This window comes from Notolabrus celidotus, chromosome 4 (genome assembly GCF_009762535.1).
Source record: "Notolabrus celidotus isolate fNotCel1 chromosome 4, fNotCel1.pri, whole genome shotgun sequence".
Taxonomy (NCBI): Eukaryota; Metazoa; Chordata; class Actinopteri; order Labriformes; family Labridae; genus Notolabrus; species Notolabrus celidotus.
In genome coordinates, this window is record NC_048275.1 from 16,258,568 (window position 1) to 16,285,197 (window position 26,630).

Below are 26,630 nucleotides of genomic sequence, written 5' to 3' on the forward strand. Positions count from 1 at the left end.
TCTTAATCCTGTAAATATTTCCCTAGATTGCGTAGTCTGTGAGTATTAACATGCTCAGGAGAGAGAATCCTGCATTACAGGGCTGCTGTGAACTACAGGTCATTCAACTTTGTGATGATGGATAACATTACATTTACTTCTGTGTGGAAAATGGAATACAGAGTAACTTAGACAACTATATCATTAACTACACTAAATTAGACTATTCTTTGAATAGCCAAAAAATTAAATGTAAATTTCTCAATGATAAATCCCACATACTTCTTCATCTAACCTCCTCTTTATCTGTTCATTCTGCAAAGACAGAGAAAATAGAGTCATAGAAAAGAAAGAAAAGTTCCAAAGCCCTATCCTTTGAACATTTGAAATACCTTTATTTTCATGACAAGGTCACGTTGACCTTAAAACCAAACTTCTAAGTGTTTTGTCGTGGTTTGATACTGAGACGCGTAGAAGTGTGTTTTTAAGGTCAGCATGACCATGCTAAGAAAATAAAGGTATTTCAAATGTTCAAAGGAATGTGCCTTTGAATTGGTTTTCTATGACTGCATGTATCCCTATCCAAAGAGCACTTCAAACTTACACCATTTTTGAATGCAGGAAGTGCTCCTTCCTCAAATGTTTTAATTTGAGAAAACAACAAAATGTAAGGAAAACGTTCAGCATCGGTAAAAAGATTATTATTAATACAAAGAAAAAGCAGGTTTTCTATTTCAAATAAAATCTCATGACTTAAAACAGAACAGACCATCACAGATTAACATAATATGTTATGTGCTCTTCAGGTTGAGTTGACAGAAAAGGCAGTGCATAGCTTTTTACTAAACCAAAAACAATATTATCTTTCTTTTATTATTATTTTTTATGAGTATAATTTACAAAAGGGACAATCTGTAGTTAAGGTGTTATGACTCCTGCCTTTAAAGTTGGTAATTGTAGTATAACTGAGCATGGATACAAATCACTTTTTATTTTATTTTTTTATACTTTATTTTTGTGAACAGGCATAGTTAGACAGCACAGCTCAGTGAAACAGAAACAATAGGTCATCTATACATCTTAGTTATAATAGTGGAAATACGGTCAGTTCATACAGTAATGGCTTATTAATCTCTCAATGCTACGTACACATTCCATTTTTCCCAGTAATGCAAAGATTTTTCTGCTCTAAGGTTTAGTGAGTAGGTCATTCTTTCCATATGTTCAATACTAGACACGATTTCTATCCATTCAGTCTCTGTTGGAGGATTGGGTTGCAGCCACTTTCGTGTCACGGCCTTTTTGCTGGCTGCTAATAAAATCTTTATCAAATATTTATCCTTAACTGAGAGGTGGGCTGCGATGTTACCTAGATAAATTGATGAGAATGAGCAGTCAATCCCTGCTCCAAAAATGTTTTGTAATGCCTTAATTACTCCCCCCCCCAATATGACTTGATTTTTGGGCAATTCCAAAATATGTGAAAGTGGTCTGCCAGCTGTTCTCCACACTTTCTCCAACACAGACCGTTTCCAGCCTCAGCTGTTTGTATACATTTTGTTTTTGGGGTTACAAAATACCTTAATACATTACGCCAACAGAAATCCCTCCAAAAACCTGAGCTGGTGGAAGTGGACTGCACAGAACATACATTTAGCCATTCCTCCTCAGAAATAACAAGTCCAGATTCTTTCTCCCACTTTAATCTAACTTTGTTTGTTGTGTGTGTCTTAGTGGATTGAATCCTTGAGTGTAAAACTGAGACTAGTTTCCTCGTGCCCTTGCCTTTGTACATATCAACAAAGATATCAACAAGGTCAGAGTCAGATTTCTCTAAAGGTTTAACCTCCTTATTGAAATAAGCTCTAATTTGCAGGTACCGGAAGAAGTCAACTTTTTCTAGTCCATATAAATCAGATATTTTTTTAGGATACAAATCACTTTGTGTGAAGTAGTGGGTATGGGTCTATTAGAATAATTACAGTAACAGGTGCAAGCTTTGTTTCCCTATTGATACAAAAATCTGAAACCATTTAATTTGGCTCTCAGAACATCAAAGTTGGACCTGAAATAAGACATAGTATATCAATCTTATTCTATTTAGAGTGACATAATGTGAAATACTGACAAAGTATGAGGCTAATGCTCAGGATCCTGTGGGTGTTATCTTTGGTTCTTTTGAGTCAAATGTTGACGTAGAGCAGACACTGATACAGACACATCAGTGATGGAGTATATCAGGGGTGTCCAAACTTTTTTCAAAGAGGGCCACATTTGATGCTGTCAGAATACCTCAGGGCTAGTGGCTCCTACTGAGACTTAGTAATCATAAAAGTTATATATGAAATCTCTATTTAATAACATTTTTTTTGTCCTCAATAAAACAGTAAGTAGGTAGTTCTCGGTTCTCCACAAGTCACATAAACATTGACAACCTTTATATTCTTCTGGAGGAAAATGTTTTTCATTAGGGTCGGGCAATGTGGTAAAAATATTGTCTCATTATTTTTCTATGGCAGGATCACGATCGGGATTTCATCACACTTCTTTTTCATGTTGTTCTTAAGACTTTTCTGACCAGCAGACAACATTTTTAGAAATAAATAATTCTTTTTAAAATGAAAGCATTTGAAGATGTGTACTACTGTGCAAACAAACATTGTGAGCTGTTATTTCTGATGCTTGTGGAGCCATCTCTGATTGTTTGTTTTAACCTGAATCAGCTAATCTATTTTTTTCCCAAACTAACAATCCATCACTTCTAGAGAAAATGATTCATCCATAAAGCAAATTGTTATTATGCAAATAGTTCAAAAACAACTACAACCCAAAAAAATATGCTTTCAATTTGATAAAGAAATTATTGCAAACTGAAAAAAGATATTTGTAAAATAGTATAAAAGTCAAAGGGACTTCTTTTCTACATTGAGTCAAGTAGTTTTACTTGCTTTAAATAATTTGATTACAGTAACTGTACAAAGTGCGCTAAAGTCACATTTCAATGCAGTTTGGTAATACTCCCTTTACTCACCCCAAAAATCTGAACACTTCCTTCACCACTCACAACCATGTGTAGCAGGATACTTCATTTTTAATGACACAAACACTGTACCCAAAGTTCTTCACTTTATTCCCACAGTTAAGTATATATTGTTAAAGACATTATAATAAACATTAGATTTTCAGATAAATGTTGTATAATTAAAGTCTTCTTTCTGAGATAAATCCTTCACCACTAGTCAACATTCACATTCTCTTTGATTTGTGTTTCCCAACATATGAGCAGTACAATAACTTTCTAAGGAGCAATGTATAATAAAACCACCCGGCATCAGTCATTTGGTTAAAGTAAATCATTATCAAAGTACCATAAAGTCCCATTTGTTTACAGACCTACAGGAGAAGTAATGGTGTTCCAGTTTAATGCAAAACAACAGCTTTCAAGTTCCTGTTGTTGACTTTTTGTGCAATTTGGCTTCAATGACTGCATTAAATAAACCATCTTTTCATGAAAAAGCTTGAAAAAGGATCTCAGTAGTGTCAGTTCTTGTCATACATCCCTCTCGGTTCAACTATCACTGCCTGTTAATTGACCTCTGCTTCTCTTCTCAAGTCTTCAGGAAATGCAGATACGAGTGCAACATCGTTTCAGTCGACAAGTTGTCAACCTTTCACTAGTTCTGTTCAGCGAGCTCTCGGGCCTCTTTCACAAGGTCCATCAGAGTGGAGAACATGGAGATGTCCCCTGGCTGAAGACCCATCTTCTGGATCTGAGACACAGAACGGTATAGAGAACAGCACATGAAAAACTGAAGTATTTCTCTGTGACATTTTGGCTGTAAAAGAACTCAATAGCTTTTTGCCACCCACCTGTTCTCCCAGGTATTCCACATCCAGTGCCAGTTGAAGTCTGATCTTGCTGTCGTCTGTGGGTCCACCGTTTGCTCCTGATGTTGTAGTCGTACTCGCTCCCTTTCTGGCTTGCTTCAGTCGCTTCAGACTCTCCTCCATCTTTCTCACTGAGCTGAGCACCTCAGAGATCGTCTCATAGTACCTGAAGACAATGAAGAGGGACAATGTAAATGGGAAACACACACATCTATATGGAAGCCCTAAAAAGACATGATTGAATACATGTTATTTTCTCTGCTTTCTCGAGATAACGAGTAAAATTCACTTATTTTCTCGAGATCTCGACTTATTTTTCTCGTTATCTCAAGATAACAAGCTTTGGGGGCGCTGGTGGCCTAGCGGTACAAACGCCCCACATGCAGCGGCTACAGTCCTCGTCGCAGGGGTCGCCGGTTCGATTCCCGACCGGTCGACCATTTCCTGCATGTCTTCCCTCGCTCTCTACTCCCCATACTTCCTGTCTCTCTTCAGCTGTCGTATGAAATAAAGGCAAAAAGCCCAAAAAATAAAACTTTTAAAAATAAAAGAAAGATAACAAGATTTGTTTTTTCGAGATAACGAGAAAAATAAGTCGAGATCTCGAGAAAACTGAGAAAATAAAATTGTATGTAATGTTCTTTTAGGGCTTCTGTAATAAAAATAAAAGGAGCACATTTATACATGGTAACCAAGTAACTTCAGGTAATAGAAAAGGCCTGTTATCAGTTGAATTTTTTATTTTTTTTTCAAAAAAAGTTGTCTCAGTAAAGAATAAAAATACATTTGTCTTACAGGTTGAAGATCAAAAACACAAAAAACAAGCATCGTTCTCTTGATAAAAAGAGATAAATGATCCCATTATCGTTAGAAAAATAAGCCGAGATCTTGAGAAAACTGAGAAAAGAAAATTGTTTAATCATGTTCTTTTAGGGCTTCTGTACTATAAATAAAAGGATCACATTTATACATGGTAACCAAGTAACTTCAGGTAATAAGAAAGGCCTGTTATCAGTTTTGTTTTTTTGCTTCTTTCAAAAAAATGTTCAAAAAATGTGTCTCATTTAGATAAAAAAGACAAAAAACAAGCATCATTCTCTTGATAAAAAGAGATTACCTGTCCCATTATCACGAGAAAAATAAGTTGAGATCTCAGGATAACAACCTTTGTTTTCTCCAGATAATGAGAAAATTAACCTGTTACATCGAGAAAACTGAGAAAATAAAATGTATTTAATCATGTCCTTTCAGGGCTTCTGTACATTGTTGGTTAGAGCTGCAAATATTTTTCTATAGATAACATAAATATAGAAATCAAAATAAAGAAAGAGAACTTGCCAATTGCCTAGTTATTTTTGCATGTTGTCTTACCTCTGTGTGCACTCGCACAGTGCTACACGCAGCCACTCTTGTGCTGTAGGGGGGGTAACCAGGCCTGTCGAGTCAGTCAGCAGTTGATGCAGTGGGCGTAAGGCGTTATCCATGTAGGCTGAAGCACGCACCGGCACCTCCTGATAAGAATTATGTTTTATCAATAGACACGCTTTCACAAACAGTCGTAAAGATCTAAGTTTAAACATTTGGTTGTGTTTGTAGAACATGAAACAGGGTCAGTATTTTGGGATGTTTGGAATATGGACAGACTTTTATACTCATTTAAAATAGTTTTTGTACTACATAGTCTGTAACACCTTAATCTGCACATTCATATTCAATGGTTGTTGCTGTTTCTGTGTCCCAAAACAGCCATTTCCTCAGCCGGGCTCAAAAGATATCCTTCTTTTATCATGTCTTATGTTAACACAGAAGAAATAGACCCATCTGCATACCAAAACAGTATTTATTATGCTTAAAGAAAAATAATATCAAAGCAATTGAAATGCCATTCACTAATTCATAAGCATTATCTAGATTCCTCAGAGTCTGACCATTCAATGCAGGAATGTTTGACCTTTAATTACACCCCATCCTTCAGAAGAGAAGTATATGCCACTGCACAGCTGATAGAGCTTCAGCCCTCCAGCTTTTTGTCTTAATCAGGCCATCAATGCGCCAATGTCTGCTCTTTGATTTGTTACATGAAGACACACAGAGAGAAATACACGTGTGTGTGTTTGCAGCTTCACTGACCTTATTAGTCCTGCGGTAGAGTCGAGGAACCTCCGAGGCGCTCTTCAGGAAGCGGCAACTGCGTTCAGTCAGGTGCTGGGTCATCTTGGTGTTCAGAGTGGGAATGCTACTTGACAGACAAGCCTTTGAGTCCGAAAAAGCGTCTGATATAGAGGGAAAAACCAGTGAATTCAAGGTATGCAAGTCTTTTAATCTTAGTTTTTTTTCTGTGACTGAGATATTTTCGTTTTGAAAGAGCTGTTGGGGATTGAACAATAACATCTTTGAATGTGAGTTAACAACACATTTACTGTAGGTTTGCATTGTCATGTCTCTTGGCATGATTTCCATACATAAGCAAGCAGCAGATTACCCCCCCAATCTCCCATCATTAGTCAGTGCTTTCAACACACTGATATACTCTCCTGCACATTTCTTCCTCATTTCCTGATGAAATTTTGAAGATCCAGCAAACACTAAAAATGTAGTGAAAAGCTATTTGGATTTTTTAAATGTATTTTATAACTTTTATTTAACCGGGAAATGCTCATTGAGATTAAACATCTCTTTTCCAAGAGAGTCCTGGCCAAGATAGGCAACAGCACAGTTACGGAGTTACAAATAGACATAGCAGACGCATACAACAGCTACACAACAAATACCTCCAGAAAAACAGCATGAGTTACATTTAAACAAAACATCTGCAGACAGATGCTTCAGCCTCCAAGTCATTTAAGGAGCACTTAAAAGCACTCAAAGTTATCCGACCACTAAGTTTCAGATCCTTTTGTAAGGCATTCCAGGTCGAGGGAGCAGCAAACCTGAAGGCCTTTTTTCCAAGTTCAGTGCTGACCTTCGGAACACATAGTAATAAGAGATCCTGAGATCGAAGATTATGAGATCCTGAGTTCTATTGTGCGATGTAGGTGAGGAGGTAAGAGGGAAGTAAACCTAAAATGCACTTATAGATTAAAAGATGCCAATGTTTTTGCCTGCGTGATGACAGGGAAGACCAACCTACTCTCAAGTACAACACGAAGTGATGAGCCATAGTTTTAAAATTGGTGATAAACCTCAAAGCTCCATGGTACACGGTACTACTTGGTTACACACTGGATGGTAGCTTACCTTCTACAATAGAGAAGTTTTTGAATCCAATGGCTTGTAATCGCTGTCTGACTATCTCTGACAACTCTGGTATCTGAGAAAATATGAAACAAGTTTTCAAAAAGAAATACTTTGTCACTGATCAAATATTTAGATTACCCTGTGAGTCTAAAATCAAATATGCGTATGTAAACTGGGATTACTTCTGGGACTATATTTAGTTTGTGTGGGCACCTGTTCCTGCAACTTTTGGATATCAGCTGCGATGTAGACCAGCTGTTTGGTAGAAAGGGAAGCCGGACTTCCACTCTCGCTGCCGCCCTCCTCCAATGATGTTCGACTGGAGGTGGAGGAGGCGGAGCTCGGCAGAGGTCTGGTTGGCTCTTTGGGCATCTCTGGGGTTGGAGTCTTTGTTAATACCTGTGAAGACAACAGATGAGATGAGGAACAAGCACAGGTAAAGGAAGCATGGTTAGAACTACTGCTCTTTTTTAATAATCATTAAATCATTGCAGTCTCTCTTTTGTTTATTTACCTCATCAAGAAACTTGGCATATCGGGCGTAAAGCTGCAGAGTAAGCTTCCAGAAACGATGTGCAAGAGGAGACAGGTAGATTTTATCTGACCAACACCTCTGTAAGCAGGACCACAACACCTCAGAAACCTGCAGGTGGTATACACTGCCAGCTGGAGAAGAACAGACGCCTTGTTAGTGCAGTCAAAGCAGCATTGGGTAAACACTGGTGATCCTGGCAGAACGTCAATTCCCACCTGGTGCCGCCTCTAGTCCATCACTTACAGCATTCTCCAAACTTCCTGCTATTTCTTTGTACCTGAGAACAAGGACAAGACATACAGAGAGGGAAAGAGCCAAACAATCAATGTGTGATGAGCTTATACATCAGCTGTGATACGCAGCTGCTGGTGACGTGTGCGCGATGGAAACTTTGGACTTTTCCAGAAAAGCTGACATGTAAGTTTGCATTGTGAAATAAGGACATGAGCTGTAACCTAAACTGTGTGGGTGTTTTTCTGGGGATCTGACAAAGTCGACAAACACGGATATTTCTTTACTTTTCTCACACAGATCAAAGACCGTTCAGTCGAGGTGCAGTGTCATGTTTATGGACTACATTTAGTTATACGCTGACACTCATTCTCAATTTACTATTTTCTTCTTGTCAACATTTTTCATGGTAATCATACCCGTAGGCCATTTTTTTTAGATTCCAGTAGATAAGGGATTTTAAAATATTTGAACATCTGCCAAGTTTTGTTGTGCTTAAAGAATACAGATAGGTTGCAACTTTACTCAGAGTTAGTCTCTTGAGACTTTAATGCAAAACCAAACGATCAGAGATGCTGAACTCTCTCCCTGTTTTGCCCCCTCTTTCCATAGTGCCCCCCCCTACATGGGTAGTAGTGTGCAGTGTCATCTGACACATACAAGAAAATATGACCATATCACCCCGGTTCTCAAAACACTTCACTGGCTCCCCGTTCAATACAGAATCCATTTTCAAAATCCTATTACTAGAACATAAAGCACTCAATGGTTCAGCTCCCCAGGACATCTCTGACTTGCTCACGGTGTATAACCCGACCAGGATCCTTAGGTCTGGATTCAATCTGCCCGAGGAGATCAGGTCTGCTGAGTCAGTGAGCTCTTTTAAATCCCTTCTGAAAACATACTTTTATCACAGAGCCTTCCAGGATTTTATCTGAATTTTATTTGACTTTATTCTATTTCAACCATCTTAAAAAATATATTTTAAAATAATTGTATTCCTTTAGAGTTCTTTTAGGGGAATTTTATGTCTTTTAAAATATGTTTTATTTCTTTATCTTGACTTGTGTGTTTTTATGATCTGCCTGTTTTATTTTGCTGCCCATGTAAAGCACTTTGTAACCTGGTTTTGAAAAGTGCTCTACAAATAAAGTTATTATTATTATTTTTATAAGGTCAGCAGGTGGAAGTCTTTTAAATGTACCCAGTGTCAAATCAAGCTCCGGTGGAGGGGTCTTTAGTTACTGTGGTCCATCTTTTTAGAACAAACTGCCTGCTGACCTCAGGTCCATAACAACTGTCTCCATTTTTTTTAAAAAGACTGAAAACATATTTATTTTCTCAAGTGTATGAATGATAAAATGACTGTTGTGACTGGATGCATGTGCAGCAACACTTGCTGTTTGTTTGATTGCTGTGTCTGATGTATGTTGGGTGTATCTGGAAAAATGTTTAGATTTTTTTTAATTCTCCATGTAAAGCACATTGAACTTACGCGTAATAAAATGGGCTTTATAAATAAAATTGCTATTGCTATCTACAGGCTTTGTACATAGAGCTCAGTTTGTGCTGAGGAAATCGTACCGTAGTTGGAAATAAACAGGCAGGTTCCACTTGTTATGGAAGCTGGTATATGAGGGGTGAACTCTCAGCCTCTTTACACTGGCCTGTGAGCTGCACTGACGCTCGAACCGCCGCACAAACTCCATACTCGCACTGTAACGCTACAACAGAAGATAGAGAGTTAATAGTAAACACATATGCAGACATGTTCCACTGTATTAAGTGAAATCATACACACATCTACAATGTCAATGTGGATGTACCTCATAGAATATGTCAGGATTTCCAGGGTTGAAGAGATATGCCAACCTCTCCTCGATACCTTTGATGATCTCTGGCCACACGGAGTTCACCAGGAAATCATAACCTGGCACGACGTCAGATTTGTCACTGAGGTGAGAGGGGAAAAAAATCAGAAGTTATCTTTTTTTAACTAAATCTTAAATATCTGCCCTCTTTTTTCAAAAATATGATGATTATGTAGTCACCATGATATGATGCAAGGTAACAATATAATGTTTAATTTCAGTCAATTATTGTCAACAGTGTATGATCAGTATGCTCACTGCAGCAGCTCTTTATATGATTATATATCTATTCAAGTAGAGAGGAGAGGATTTAGAACACAAAACAGAACCCTTGCTCTGTGCATGCCTTAATGACTTCTATGATAACATTAATACCTGGATATAGCTCCACCTGTGACCTCTCTAAGCAGTCTGCAGTGATGAGGAACAAAGTCCAACAGTCTAGTATACATCAACTGGAGACCGTTTGGACTGGACTTCACCACCTCTTCTATTACCACCTTGCAAACAGAGAGGAGGAAGTAGAGGATGTTTTTGCAATGTGTATGTCTTCAGCAAAGCAGAACTGAATCAATGAAGAAAAATGTAATGGCATTTTTACCTGGTCCATGTATGGTTTGACCAGCACTTGTCCTACCAGGGCCTCAGCATCTCGGGTCTTGTCTATGGTGGCGTATGTCCTCAAGCAGTGACGCACCATGACCAAATTGGAGGTTTGCAGACCCTCGATCAGCAGGCCCTCCAGAGACTGCTGCAGCATGGAGGTGATCCCTGCGATACGCTGACAGAGGACAGAAACATGTCATATTTACAACTGAGAAAAAGGGAAATCAAACCAGAACAACTTCCAGCAAAGACAAAGTAAAACAATATGAAAACTAGGGCAATATATGTTGGGGATGTATTTTTTTTTCAAAAGGACTGCACAGAAACTGATTACCCTTGAGAGATAATGAAAAGACTGATGGACTGACAGATGAGCAGACGGACCGACAAACTGCTTGACTAAGTGTTAGCTCTTGGTTTATCCGCTGTCTGTCTGACTGAATGGATTACACTTACAGGTCTGACTTTGTCCAGCAGGGGCATGCCTTTACTTTGTACAGCATGGAACTGCAGTTGATTGAATTCTGTAGCAATCCTCTCCAGGATCTGACCTGCTAACAAGGGACTGCACACAGAAGGACAGCATATCACTTTTTGTCATGAAGCAAGACAACACAGTTTAGAATCACAGTTTTAGCAGGGATCATGCACTTGATATTAGAACCACTGTTTTACTTAGGTACTCTTTTCATGCGTTTACAAAATGGATATTTACAAAAGAAAGAAACGCTCAAGAAAATAAAACACAAAAGTATAGATTTTCACAAAGCAACTTATAAAAGATGAATGCACAAATGACTCAACTGTTCAACTTATCTTTGGTTATCTCTTTATTTGCTACATCTGGTAAAAACAAATATTAAAATGCAAATCTTGAAATTTAAATATTGAAACTGCCTCGACTTAGTAAATGCCCTGCACACATTAAGCGACAGGTGAAATAAGAAGTGTTAGCGAATTTGTTTCCAACCTGCTGATTTCCAAAGAGCTTGATTCCTTGGAGTTCTGTGAGTTTAGGATCTTCTCAATCTTCTCCACTGAGCGCACCACCTGAATCAGCCTCAAAACACACACCTGATGGACAGGATAGTTTGATCAGATTTCTCAAATAATACAAATTCAAAGGTTTATAATACATGTAGCTGTCAAATAGCATTTTAAACTGCACTTTAAATTGTTCAAACAATGAATGCAAAGTTTGATCACATTATGGAGTAAGAGAAAGTGACAAGGGAACGAACCTTTTTGTCCTGCAGGTCTTTCTGTTTGGACAGCTGGCTGTCTATAGCCTCAATCACCTCACTCACACAGGACCGCAGACTCTACAAGAAACAACATACACACCCATGAAGGCCAGGAACATGAGACTGATCGAAGCTTACTGAAAATAATTATGAAAGAAACGTACCATAACTTCCTCTCTTAACTGTCCAAGTGGCACAGAAAGCTGGTTGAGGGCTTTGTCCATCCCAACCTGTGAAGAGAGAACAGAGTTCAGAGGACAGAAATGGTCAACCCTTAAACTGTTGGATTTAGTTTGAAATAAGAAATATGTGTGGTGTGCTGCCTCACTTTTCAAGGGAATGTTGAAAGACTAAGAGCATTTAACAGTTAGGGCTGATTGAAACGCTACAAATACAGACAGGACTTCAATCAAATGTTCTTCTTTTCTTTTGATGTGACACAAAAATAAATATCATAGGTTACATTTAGCAGTAGAACAAAACACCTGGTTCTAAAGATTACTGTCAAGATTGAAAAATGTACTTTTAGCTAGCAAAATAACTGACAGAGGGAGAATTGTGCATGTTTGCAGACTGTTTATTATCCTGATACCTCTGTAGTAGCTTCACGTGATTTAAAGCTTAAAACGTTCTTTACACATCTATCATTTCAGCTACTGTCTCTGTCTCTATCTGCTGGTTATCGTGTTTAAATGAACAACCACAGGGGGGGAAATCAACCAACCAGGTTGGTAGAGAGGTTAACAAAGTCGGCATAGTCCTTGTTAATGAGCTCCACCATGGCCGTTTTCAGCAGCTTATAATAGAGCTCCAGGTCCATTCTCATCTCCTCCAGCTGGACCTGCTTCCGACACTCCGCCACAAACTGGTCAACATCGAAGTCATCCTACAGACAGACAGACCAAAGACACATTACAGTATTTATCAGTTGCTAAAACACTAAACCATATTGTCTGAACCAAATTCCTTAGCAGCCTGAACCCATGTATTGAATCAGTCACTCTTTTGGCAAAACCAGAAGCACCTTTCACCTGTTAGACACAACTTGCATTCTCACTCACTAAAACACATGTTGCACTGTGATGCACTTGTTGCATAAAGGTAAGCACAGGTAGCAAAAGTGAAACACATTTGAAGCACGGGTGTCACAGCTTAAACACAACCACTCAAAACTGATCACACTTGTGTCAGTCACAGTATAAGCCTGGATCCGGCCCGCAAGGTTTTTTTTCCCTGTTGCCTGGCCAGGGAGAATGAGGCGTGTGATGTGGATAAAGTCCTGTGGCCTAACCCGGCACGTAGACCTGATGTTGTGGCTGAATGATTGTAAATACTGTAAGCACTTCAGTTTGATTTTGTGGATTACACTGTAATGTGCTTCTCATTTATATCTGTGTTTACTTATTTTTTACTGTATACAGGTGCTACATTGAAAGATGATTTTTTTTTTTTATTCATTTAGCCTACTGTGAACAATAAACATTATTTCTACAGCTTCATGTCCTGAGTATTGTGTTTTCAATTTGTTTCATGTAGTGTGTAATGACTGCTCAGTATTGTTTTTTGGGGTATGATCTGATAACATTGTTTGGTTTTGCAGGAAGAGTCAGAGGTTTGGTGAACGTAGTTTGAAAATTGGGTTTTGTGCTCATAGTGTTAAGAAAAGTGTGGTGGATGTCAAGAAATGTGTTTTAGCAATTGAGAAAAACTGTAAAATGCGCCCCACAGATTGAAGACATCACACTCGTTGTTGTTCTTAAGGTTGTTGGTTAGAGCACAGTAATGTGAACGCTTGGGGTGTTAAACATTTGAATAGACTGCAATTGATGTTTAAAAACTAAAAACCTTAGTCATAACTCCTGTTCATTATAGGATAACATGTTTGAGAACTAGGGGAGCATCCAGTGTCAATATTAAACCAGCTAATGCTAGCTAGTTTGACAGTATTAGCTATCGGTAGCGTGTGACTGAAAGTAATTCCTACGAAATCTTACCTTCATAAAAACATCTTTATCGAAGCACAACGAATCTGGCCCCTTTGGCAGATTCATTTTGGATGTCAGGATACAGCTACGCTGCAACAAAATCCAGTGACAAGCCTTCAGCTAGCTGCTGTGACCGAGCTTCCGCAAACATGGCAAGCCCACCAACGAAGAAGAGTGAGGTGACCCGCCGGAGAGGTTACAGAACGCTACAGCGCCCTCCAGAGGAAGTGTTGGATAATACTCCCGGGGTTTTTGGTGCTTTTGAGCTCGTCCCACACATGTCATCATCTGAATCAATTAAAGATCAAAATGCGTCTGCATTCTGTGGAGAGGGGCTGACCATAATAACACATACAAAATCATTCACATTTCACAATATTCACACTAAAAATAATGGTGTGATAACTAATAATAATAAGTGATAACTAAAAGCAAACAACACTTATTTTTTGCTCATTGTACTTTAAATAATGAATACTTGGTGCTGCATGAAATTGTGTATGAGTATGATAATTATAGATTGTGTATTGTAGTGTTATTTCATCTATGTAGTGCAATGTGATTATATGATACTGAAAACTGTATTATCATTGGAAACAAATTTTAAAAAGAAACACTTTTACAAAGTTCAAAATTTACTTTTTGGAAACATTTTTACATTGTATAAAACCAAACTACATCAGCAAAACACTTTGACCAAGGCCAAAACAAATTAACATTTAAGAAAACAAATTTACAAAAGATGAAACACTTTTACAAAGTTAGAGACAATTTTACAAATGATGGAACACTTTTACCGTTGAGTCTGACTCCTTTTAGCCTAAGGCTATGTCATCTGAGACCATTTAATCTGAATTCTGACACATGATGAAGGTTTTGTGGAGATATGACGGAGCTTTTCCTGGAGACATGATGCGTTTTCATCTGAGGTCTGACCTCTCTCTGGGACCCGAGGATGTCCTAACCATAGACTGTATAAAATATGGACGTAGTATCCGTGATCTCACCCATCTGTTCCTGAGAGCTGTTTTGAAGCAAATCGACGGCAGCAGCCATATCGGTGATGCGGAACTCAACTAGGCAGCTGTAAACATGTTTATTAATGCTGCAAAGATCGTCTTTTTCTCATATGTGGTTTCCGGTGTTTCTGCAGCCAGCCTCAAGCGGATTTTCAATGTATTGCAGTTTATAGCACTTCCGCATTGGCTTCATCGTTTGAGACCGGAGTTTGCCGCTTGGTCCTAACCAAGGGAGCTGGATGCTCCCCTGGTGGTGAAGCTTTCAGCAGTGTGTCTGCCCCCTGGTGGCTGGCTGCAGTATAGGTCAAAAAATCCGTCTCCCCCATTCATTTGAATGGGGGAACAGTCAAACTTTAAAAAATAAATACACGTCATATGAATGTTTCTCACATCCGTATGCTGTGGTGACATGTAGTTAGCATTTGACTGTTTTGTGTTCAAGGCCTCTTTTTCCTGAAAAGATTCTTTTTTGTTAGTTATTAGAGTTTAAAAAACGGGGTTTTACTTCCGGGTTTCCTTTGATTCACAGCTGCCATTGAGGGAAACTTCAAAGGACACACAGCGTCTTGTGACGCTACGCTGTAGGACGGACCTCGTTAAAGTGGCTTCACAGGCTCTGGCTGCACAATGGCTGCACCCAGGAGCAGGATTTTTTGGCTTCAGAACCGTACAATGGGAAGAGGCGGAGCAACGCTGTCCATTTTTAATTAAAGTCTGTGGTCCTAACATGTAAACTATGTCCTTCGTTTGGTTTCTCTCCGTCAAAACAAACTAAATGACCCCTCACTCGATCACTTCTGGATCTCTTCCGGTATTTGGTACATTCCCTCTTTGTAAAAATGAAATGTTAATTTGTTTCAGAAATGGTAAAAGTGTTCCGTCGTTTGTAAAATTGTCTCCAAATTTGTAAAAGTGTTTAAATTCGTTTCCTTAAATGTAAATTTGTTTTGGCCTTGGTAAGAGTGTTTTGCTGATGAAATTTTGTTTTATAAAATGTAAAAATGTTTTCCAAAATGTATATTTGTCTCCAACTTTGTAAAAGTGTCTCATCTTTTGTAAATTTGTTTTGTCCTTCAGGGCCACCGTACAAATCAAATCAAATCAAAGCTCATTCTGGAATTTTGATATCCTCACAGTCAAAAAAATGTTACCATAGATATTGTACAATCATAAAATATAGAAATATTCTCTGTAACATTAGATCCAGTCTCTCCTATCAGAAGCTCCTCTCCAAATTTGGATTAGATGAGATGATTTTTTATTGGACGGCAGAGCAGGCTGTGGTGTCAGGTGATGCGGTGGCAGCCACTACTCTCTATTTTCTCTCTGTATAGAGAAATCCCTGCAATCTCAACCCGGATGCTGTGCCAGTGCTACTACCATCCATAATTTCGCCCAGTGCGCAGCGCTGTAGGCAGAGCAAGGAGGCGGAAATATTTCAGTACCCTTGAAGCGGACAGCTCTCCCCGGATCCACACGCGCCTGACCACCGGGTCTCTGCATCCCATCCAGGAGAGCAGGAGGACCATCACACCTAAGCTAGGGGAGGGTTAACCCACTACGTTAAAGGCAGTCACCTCCCTGCTTTTTGCAAGATCGTGACCAACTCGCACAAGCTGTATAGTGGAAGGGTGAGCAGGAGGGAGTAAAAAGAGGGGAGAGCAGAGCAGCATCACTACAGAGAGAGATGGCGGAGTGCGGGCGGAAGGCGCTGTCTCTCCTGGAAGCGGCCCGCTCCCGGTACGAGAGCCTGCAGATATCCGACGATGTGTTCGGGGAGTCCGCGGACGACAGCAGCGACAATCCTTTCTACAGCACGTCCGGAGACTCCGACTCCGATAACTGCATAGCAGAGACAGGCGAGGACCACCAGCAGCAGCAGCAGCAGCAGCAACAACACCAACACCACCACCACCACCAAAAACGAGGCGACAAGGAGAGCGGGCACAGCGGGGCTGGTCCCCCGGGCTCGCTGTCCCGGAGTCAGGCGGAGGAGGAGGGCTGGATGGAGACTCTGCAGGATGTCACGGTGCCGCCGTACAAAGAGACATACGGTGAGACATGATGCACGCGACACAATGAATAAGGTCATTTGTGCTCAGGGGAAGAATCGGGGTAGTGTGAGGTGATTGTATGGAGAGATAGTGCAGTGCATGCTGGTGTTTCTGGGCTTGATAATGTGCAAAAACAGCAAACAAGGGACAATTGATTTATGTCACAGGATCATTTTTTACATCTACATTTGCATGTAGTGTGTGTATGTGTGTTTGTGTGTGTGTGTGCTTGTGTGTGTGTGGATCCCCCTTGTGCGTGAGTGAATAGCAGAGTGAAGCATGACAGTGCATCGGTAATTGCTGTATTAAGTTAATTGCAAACACTTAGCCTTTGATACTTCACCCCTTGGTGCTGTGATACACATCCTCCTGTGGGTGTGTGTGTGTGTGTGTGTGTGTGTGTGTGTGTGTGTGTGTGTGTGTGTGTGTGTGTGTGTGTGTTCATGTTGCAGGGCAGAGTGGGGAGACATGCTGCTGTTTAATTTAGAGAAGCAGCATGCAGTCTCTTTTGGTTCTACACATATACACACACTCACATCACATCCCGGGGTATGCAGCATACAAGCATACATGCATGCTGGCCTTTGCCCTTCTCCACCAAGTTCATTAACAGAGCTCACAACTGCATTAGCAAGAGACCAAAGCTCCAGACACCCTGGTTTTGGGTTGACACATTTCCATGAATGTGTGTGTGTGTGTGTGTGTGTGTGTGTGTGTGTGTGTGTGTGTGTGTGTGTGTGTGTGTGTGTGTGTGTGTGTGTGAGACAGTAGGGGAGAGATGTGTATGTGAATCGTGACAGTTTAAAAGCACAAACAATGCTCTGTCTGTCTAGGAGAGACATGCCCAAAATCAACATTTCACTAATTGTTCTTTTCTAACCAAATGGGCACCTACAGTCAGAACTGGTTGCAGGCTCCTGTCTCATCTCTATTGCTTCTTCTTTTTTTGCTGGTACAAAGATGATGAGTAGAAATGCCATCTACAACATTTACTGTTACATGTTAGAATGTGGCAACTTTGAAGTGACGTAGTAGATATGGACCAAGTCTGCTCCTCCAAACCCTAAAATCAGACACTGGAGTATTCTGTGGTGAATGTCACCTATTTCTATGAACAGATTCCACAAGTGGGTACATGATCTGCACATGAGAGCAACATTTTTGGTGTAGGAAGTTTGCTTGTTTCTGTTTCTGGTGTGATTAGTGTTGTTCACTGGAGTTTCAGTGGGCATTGGCAGTAAAACAGGAAAACTGCTCTGAGTTATGAAATCCTCAAACCTATCAGGTGTTGTCTCTTGGGGATTGAACAAACTGATAATCACTTTAAACAGAAACCTGCATATAAATGTAGCTAACAGTTTGGTTGTTGACATCTCTCAATTCTAGCTCATTTATCCCTAAATAATCCATCAATACAAGACCAAATATGGTGATTGGTTAAACTATATGATGCCCATTGGAAGGTGTAGGCATTGGCCCATTCTAGAAAGCAGGATTACTGAGCAGGACATCAAACAAAACCTGGATGTACTCTCTTTAACCCTGTCTATTGTTTGTATTTAAAGGATTTCCATGTATCCTAGTTATCCAGCTAACTTCAGTAATCCTGCTTTGTGAGATACAGCCTAGCTATGGAGTGTGCAACTTTACTCATCCAAAATAATCTGAACCAATGTATCAGAGCTGGTGTATCATAAGAGGTAGTTTCGTGAGAGAAAGCTGAGGATGTCCTTTACTATCATTCATATCTTGCTCTCCCCCGCTTGATCAGATTGTATTTTGCTCTGTTGACTTAAGCTGGAGAGGCAGCAGGTGTGTGTCTGTCTGCTTTTTTACAGTCTGGTCTGTTTTTTTCTAAGATAGAGTTAGCGCCTGTTTGCACAAGCTCAGTCAATGTGGGTGTGTCTCGCCATCCTGCATCAGGGTTATGATGATTAAGAGCTGCCTGACTGGATGGACTCAGAACTGCCAGGCAGCGTAATCACACTTCAAGGCTTTGAGAGTGAACTCTGATTTAATCTGCCTAAAGAGTGAAGACTGAAGCATTCTGAGCTCCAGCATATCTACATAAATATGTCTCTCCTCTGCTTTTAGTGGCAAGGGATGAGAAACCGCTTAAGCTTGATGAGGTTTTTACTAAGTTGATCCATGATGGAAATATCATCTGTGATATTTTCATCCTGCAGCTCCAGGATTTTTCTCTCTGTCTAGCTCTCTGCCAACCTGTCTGGCTGTCATTTTATCACCTGTCTGTCACCTCCCTGTCCACTCCTCAGTCCTCCTATGTGTCTTACTTTTTAACAGTGACAGTGCTGACACAGACGCAGTGTTGAAGTGACAGCTCAACTCCTTGGAGAATGTGCACCCCGTACATAAATCATCAGCCTCCGTCAGAAAGAATGAAGTCAACCTTGTGCCAACTCTGGAACATTCCAATGGGGTTGTGTTCGAGGTTTGTCTATGGTCACAGCAGGAAGAACTCTGTTTGGTTGTTTTTTGGAGGGAGCCTCAGTTTGAATCCACACTGACTTACAGAAAAACTGTGGTTTACCTAGGGACAGGTTCAGAGGTGATGTGAGAGACTGTTTCCCCTGCAGGGCAAGGGAGGAGTCAGAGGTACAGGAACAGGGCAAGGATTATTAAGCATATAGCTACATCTCAGATTATATAACCCCTTCATCGTGATGTTCAGGGGAATTAAAGAGCTATTTATTCATTTGCTTTGCTGGACGGTCTGATAGATTACTCGCACTGCCCATATGTCAGTTTATCTCCCTGGCTGTGTTTTTCTGACTGTCTTGTCTACATTTCGCTTCTTCCTTGTGCAGACTATTTTGGGAAAAAAAAGCAAACATAGTCACACAAATGTGATTATGTTGCCGTTTAGAATTTATGTCAAAAACCAAAACAAAGAGATAAAGGGGCACTGTAAGGACAAATAACTTAACTAATAGTGGTCTGTTGGTGTCCAGATGGCCAAGAAAATTGTCGTAGCAAGATCCAGGATGTCTGGTTTAGTCTATAAGAAAATGAATGTCCATTTTTCTAAACAATTTCCTTGTGCTATCAGATTAAAGGCTAATTTAAATAACAATTTTGTGTAGTTTTCAGACTTTTGAGATAAATTTAGCCAACTCAAAGTTGATACTAAGTTTAGAGGTTTTATCATTTATCTGCTCACTAGATTAGATACGATTTTAGTAGAGTTTTTTCATCTCAAATGTATACTCTCAATACACCACAGTAATAAAGTTTAGTTCAGTCATAAAGAAATAAAGACAACTGAACTGCTTTGATTACACCTGGGGACTATTCCACATAAATCTGTAACCAATAATATATATATATATATATATATATGTTGTAGATATGCTTATTTTTTACCTCTTTAATTTCAATTGTGAATAACTTTTTAATAATTGTTACTTTATAGGCTCTTGTTTGCTTTGTATATATTTTTTGCACTGTCTACTTCCTACTGTGACACTTGAATTTCCCCATTGTGGGACGAGTAAAAGACTTTCTTATCTTCTTTATCTTATCTAAATAAAAGTGAAATCTAAAGTTCAACATACAAAAATATTGTTAGAAGTGTTTTTACACGAAGATAAAATAAGATAAGATATACTTTATTGGTCCCCCATTGGGGGAAATTCTTTTGTTACAGCGGCTTACAACACGAGACAGGGGAATACAACAATGTACTAACATAGTTAAAATATAATAACAATAATAATAGTAATGATAAAGGTAAAATAAAATAAAATAAAATAAAATAAAATAAAATAAAATAAAACATGGCAACTATTACAGATGTAAACAAACTATGTACACTTCTATCTGATAAATAGATAGTAAGATAGAAGTACATTATGTATTGCAAAGCTAAGCTTAAGGCTCCTTTGTCTACATGACAGGTTCAACCCCCAGCCCCCACAAACAGTGCAATCTCTAATGTAAAATCCATGACCATAAAAGCTCCACCTGGCAGATGTTTGTCCCCTGACAATAGAAATACTGCAAATGTCACGGGGGATTATATTTCTGTCTGTGGGTGCATTGTAGAGGGATTTTTTAAATGAGTAACATGAAAATGGATATTTCAAAGCTTTTCTTATAAGTGCAATTTGTCAATATAAGAGGTCTTAAAGGATGATATAATTGACAGTTTAATCAAAGCAATGAAGGCTAGGCTGAAGATCAGCTGACAGGGGTATGTATAGAAAATCAATGGCACAGAAAAATTGTCATTTCCATATAAATGATGTGGTCTTCTTCAGGCTGTATTTTGGTTTACTTCCAAAATGAGCTGAAGTGAGTCATTTTGCCTCAATGGACCTTCCATCTGACTGTCTGATGTTTTTATTGAGGAGTGAATCACTCCAAGGAAGTCAAGCTGGATTTTCACTTTCAGCTTTAGTCTGATGGTATGTAAATCAGTGGATAGCCCTCCCCACTACTTTTTGCTAGCTGTGGGCATCGGCTTTGTGGGCGTCCTTCTGCTCTCCTCTGTTTGTGTTTTCCTCTTCTTGTCCTCCTCCACATGTGGCTTTAACAGCCGAGGTTCAAGTCCTGTAGATTGTAACTTTAATTTAACATTGAAAGACTGAAGCGAAAGTCCTTCATTATTTTGCTTGTTGCAGTAAGCCAAAACACCTCGAGGCTAGAAAAAGGCTAGAGGGAGACAGTTAAACCTTGTTCTGTTCAGAGATAATGAGGTTGTGCTGTTCAACTGAGCTTGAAGTTGCTGTGCTCGATGTCTAAATTCCTCTCTCCCAGATCCAACAACCTTGGAGTAAATCTCATATTAACTACCACAAACACAGCAATCACAGTCACTGCATTGACTGTTTGACTTTATTGCCGCACCTAAAAGCTGACAGACAGAGAGCCATATAATAATTTCTGCGCTTGGTAGGGCAGAAATAAGAGTCATCCTGTAATGTGAGGAGAGGACACATTAGTATTACAGATAATTACTGTAATACTAGTTCAGTATCATATGTGAAAGACATAATGGTCCTGTAGCTACACAGGAATGACTGGCATTAGGCTAGCTATTTCACTGTTAGTTGAAGCTACATATTAAACTTTCTATTTAAAGTCTTTCCTCAAGCAAACCATTTTAAATGTTACTTTCAAGTTACTATTTCAACTGTTAAGGTCTATCACTTCGTTATACACTTTTTGTTGTTGTTTCTTTGAGCTAATTATTTTATTTGATCTTTTAAGCTAACAATTGTAACTGTTAATTTATGTTGACCATTTGTTCTATACTCTGTTATATTTAATGTATGTTGCAAAGTTGATTATCAATCAAACCTTGTCACTTTAAGAGGGACTTGTCGAATGTCAACACTGTCCCTGCCAACCAGATTTACTCTTAGCCCCCCAACACAGATCGGCATGTGCAGTCATGATCGTGCCTGACATAACCAATCGGAGGACGTAGTAGGGGTCGTCCCTTAACCAATCAGGACAGAGGATTGGAGATTAGCTATGATTGGTGTGTCATAACGGGAACAAGGGGAATAATAACATTGCTTGGTAAATTATAAAAGGCATTGGAAAACGCAGAGATTTTGCAATAGTCTCAAATTACTCCACTTACCGATGAATACCGATGGGCATTATGACCTTTTCTCCAAACCCAGCAGGAAAAAAAAGTAACAATTTTTACACCGTTCCTACAAACAGCAGCTTTAAGGGCATTATTTTCACTGTTTACTTTCAGTATTGAGGCTTATTAATTCAGTACAACCTTTCTAATTAATGTCCTGAAGCTGATTATTTCAACTGCTGTAAGCTAACTTTCCAACAGCGATTACTGTAAACTAACTTTCATAGCTCCCTGTTTGCTAATGCCGGTCTTAACACATTGTAATAATTTCAAGCTGACTTAATATCATTCATCCCCAAGTTTTTCTGATTTGAGCTACTACACTATCCTTCTACCAATCACCAAATACCTCTCATTTGGAACTATGAAAGGATAGACATTTTGATGTGTTTCATCATGAATACTTTTTGTGTGTCTGTGTCAACACACCATGTCCCATCAACTTTGTTGACAGAATGACTTCAGGCACCTTTTGTTCAAGGCTTCCTGCTGTATTGACACTCAGATCAGAACATGATTTTGACTCTTTGCCTGATTTAACACTGAAAGAACAAGACACTGAAGCCTTCCACAAGCATTGAAAACACAGCGCTGTGACAATGTCACAGTGTGGTGGCTGTCATGTTGTGTAAACAATCTAACCGCTGCCCTGGGCGGCTGACATTCAAACTAAAAGCTTGTGTAGCTGTGATATAAAAAATCACAACTGTGTCAATGTATTATGTTTTTCTGATGCTTCAAAACAGTTTCTACCTCCCTTATTAATAGACATCTATTCTGATATTTTTCTCTCTTCTTCTGAGTGGACAGTGTAGTTTATAAAGTGGTTTATGAATCTCTCACAGCCTTGACAATGACAGCTCAAGAAATCTAATTTTATCATCTCTTAAAATGTGAAAAGAGATGGTCAGTCCGATTGAAGGCTGGTTGCCAAAGTTTAAGAACTGGGATAGAGTGACAGTTTGGCTTTGAGTTAGCCCATATGAGACTTTCTATCTATAAATCTGCTCAGGATTTTCACACTTTTTTCCCTCCTCCTGTCCTGATCCAGGCCCTGCTCAGAAGATGCCAGCTACGGCCAATGCCTTGGACTTCTTTCAGCTCTTCGTCCCAGACAATTGCATCCAAAACATGGTCACCCAGACTAACATGTACGCCAAGAAATTCCAGGAGCGCTTCGGCTCGGACGAGGGCTGGCGTCCCGTCACAGCGCAGGAGATAAAGGCCTTCCTTGGCTTTGTCATCTCCACCAGTGTGCAGCGCTGTGAATCGGTGCTCAGCATCTGGAGCTCGGGCTTCTTCAGCAACAGGAGCATCGCCTTGAAGATGAGCCAGGCACGCTTTGAGAAGATCCTCAAGTATTTCCACATTGTGGCTTTCAGGCCGTCACAAGGAAGCAACCAGGGCCTGTACAAGATCCAGCCCTTCCTGGACTCCCTGCAGCAGTCGTTTGGCTGCACCTTCAGACCTTCACAGACACAGGTATGTGTACTTTACTAAAGGCCTGGGTCTCCCTAAACCATCTAGTATTTTGTGTCAGCTACTGTCTGTGTTTCAAGTACAAGCATATCCAAGTTTTCTCCCAATTCTAATTAGTTCACACCCAAAACTTTCTAGTCCATATTAGTAAATATAACTGTACAATGACCTTTAGAATTATACCCTTCAACACCAGCTGCATTTTAGGTTTACATAAAAGCTGAGGGATGCAAAAGAATCCCTGTTATTCTGAGCTATCAGGTTGGCAGAGCAGGTGCTGTTTCCCTCCTAGACATACATTCATTTTTAATACAGTAGCTAAGGAGTCCCCACTTACCTTTCAAAATAAAACATGGAGAAATCTCCTCTTGAAGTTAAAAGAACCAACTCATAGCTCCTGCAGGGCTCATGCGAACCCTCTGCACAGCAAGTATTTTTTGGTAAGCACTCATTTTTACAGAGCTCCCTTCAAAAAACTGACTTCAATTTGTTTTCAGATGCACTGTGTGCATTAGATCCACATTAATGCAACTGGGGCAGTAGAGCGCCAGCCTTGCTACTCTATTTTGGGTGGGCTGGAGTTTATTCAACTCCAGCTTTACTCTCCTCTCTAGGTGAACTGCAGCAATGAAACTTTCAAAGCATTCATGAATAGGCAGCGTGATTGCAGTTACATAAGTTAATATAATTAGAGCTTCTATTGTTATCGCTGTTATGCTCTTGTACAACTTGATGGCTGTATTATTCGATGACAACAAAGAAACAAAATTGCTCTTCCCCCAAAAAACGAAACAACAGCAATCACTCTTCTTTGTTTACTGCTACCTGATGAAAATCAAGCATGAATTGTGATCACTAATAGTAGAGTGGAGCTGCAGTTCACTGAAAGGGAAAGGAACCACAGCATGTCATTTGCTCCTGATTGTCCATATTCTTCTGAGTTTAATTTTAACTTTCTGCTCACTCCTTAAAAAGATTCTCATTAAACTCACAGATGGACACTTCCACGGAATTTCAGTAATTTTATTTTACAGCTTCATATTCTTCCATAAGTTTAACAAAACATGTGCTCATTCAGGATCTGGTTAGGAGGAGAACACCAGGGGTGGCTAATCATATTCCAGTGAGATCTGGAGACACCCCTGCAGCTGCTGTGGAGCTCTTAAAAATTAATGACTTTCTTGGAAAAAGTTGATTAAATTGCCTTCTTCAGTTGGACTGCTATAACATCATCCTTTGTCTGAAGGATGATGTCAGTGCTGTGGTGCATTTGGGAATTCAAGCTCTTAACAGCAGCCCTCGTCTCGTAGCACATCTTTTAATGCAGTCATTTCCCCCATCAAAACAGCTTGAATATAAAATGTGTTCAGTTAATGTCACTGTGCAGCAAGAAAGGCTTTGTTGAGCTGTGGTTTCACATCAGAACTTTTCTTACACTTAGATCTAAAAATGACAAAACTGAAACATTGAGGGCACGCCAGATTTCAGACAGCTTCTGTGTGTGTGTGTGTGTGTGTGTGTGTGTGTGTGTGTGTGTGTGTGTGTGTGTGTGTGTGTGTGTGTGTGTGTTTGTGTGTGTGTGTGTGTGTGTTATTAGCAGTGACAGTATGTGTGTATCTAGGACAGTTTGTCTTATCTGTGAGTTTTCAGTGCCGGGGGAAGAGAGAGGGCCCAGATAGTGCGAATGGCACAGACTGAAACTGTTGCTTCACTGATGATGGAAAAGAAATCCCTCCATTCAATATGATGCAGAAGGATGGAAGGAGGTTGATGCATTCATTTTGGCTGCAATAGTGATTACAAAATCTGTCGTTTATATTCTCAATTAAACACGCAATTCAGAAGTTGGTAAGATGACAGAAATGAGAGAAAAACTGCCATTACAGATCTCATCTTACAAGTTGGCTTATTTGGTGCCTATATAGTCCAAAACTCAACAGTGTGTAGGATGATGTTATAGAAGAAATGTGATAACTCACAGTTCAAGGCTGGGGCAAAAGAAAGATGAGGCTTATTGGCATCAAAAAATGACACTTTGCTGTATTATAATGAGATGTATATCCTACCCTTCAACTATTATAATGGACACAAGATCTTGCACTATAAAAACTAAATTCTCACCAAGTGTGCTTGTCTTATTTCTGGTCAAAATGTCTCATTACACCTGTAATTTAGTTCAAACAGTTTACATATGAAGTCAGGGGCGGATCCAGGGGTTCTGATTGGCCACCCCTAAATCTTAAACTATGATTGACTTTTTGTTGGGTCAAAACTGGAAATTATATCAAAATCAACTATGGGGGTTGTGCAAGCGGCAACCTCCGGTCTAAGAATATGAGTCCAATGCCGAAGTGCTAAAAACTGCAGTTCATCGAGGTACAAAAGACGAGTGTAGTCTGGATAGCTCCTTTCTCGATCGGCTCTCACTATGAGGGTGGTGAATTTTTTTTTCTAAAGCTGCAATTTTGAAGATATTGAGATTACGAGTCTTCCAATGAGAGGCACAGCTGACCGCGGGAACACTGTAGCTGTTGGCTAGGAGGCTTAAACTCCGCCTCTTTACGTCACACTGGCTCAACAGCAGCAATATGGCTGCCGCCGGCGATTGGCCTCAAAACAGAGTTCAGAAACAGATGGGTGACGTCACAGATCCTACGTCCATGTTTTATACAGTCTATGGGGGTTGTGTTGCATCAAGGAGCTAGTGGCTTTCCTTGTGTTTTAGTGCAGCACATTTATGCTAGTACTTAATTTTGTGACTTTGGAGAAACATTCTGAAAGATTTAAAGACTTTAAGTAGATTTGAATGTTATTCTTCTGTGTAACCTTTTAAAGTTCAAACATTCTAAACAGGACAACATATTTTGGTTACTCAGATGTTA

General features: G+C 39.6%; 2 protein-coding genes across 2 annotated transcripts in view; one reads left to right on the forward strand and one right to left on the reverse strand.

The window, feature by feature from the left end:
- Positions 1–3,088: 3,088 nt before the first annotated feature.
- cog2 (component of oligomeric golgi complex 2) lies at positions 3,089–13,764 on the reverse strand. The gene is made up of 18 exons (XM_034682395.1): positions 13,586–13,764; positions 12,316–12,477; positions 11,756–11,821; positions 11,589–11,669; positions 11,318–11,421; positions 10,804–10,912; positions 10,343–10,522; positions 10,117–10,241; positions 9,697–9,823; positions 9,455–9,594; positions 7,855–7,916; positions 7,619–7,770; positions 7,318–7,503; positions 7,105–7,177; positions 5,998–6,140; positions 5,239–5,378; positions 3,850–4,033; positions 3,089–3,749 (listed from the first exon to the last, which is right to left on the reverse strand). Exons 1-18 carry the CDS (start codon positions 13,640–13,642, stop codon positions 3,654–3,656), a joined length of 2,187 nt encoding a protein of 728 aa, XP_034538286.1. The 5' UTR covers positions 13,643–13,764; the 3' UTR covers positions 3,089–3,653.
- A 1,977-nt stretch (positions 13,765–15,741) lies between these two features.
- The window catches only part of pgbd5 (piggyBac transposable element derived 5), a 31,017-nt gene continuing 20,128 nt past the window's right edge, over positions 15,742–26,630 (forward strand). The window contains exons 1-2 of the mRNA XM_034682654.1: positions 15,742–16,649; positions 23,321–23,751. Of these exons, the coding sequence (XP_034538545.1) occupies positions 16,283–16,649; positions 23,321–23,751 (798 nt within the window). The 5' untranslated portion in view covers positions 15,742–16,282. The remainder of the gene's footprint in view (positions 16,650–23,320; positions 23,752–26,630) is intronic.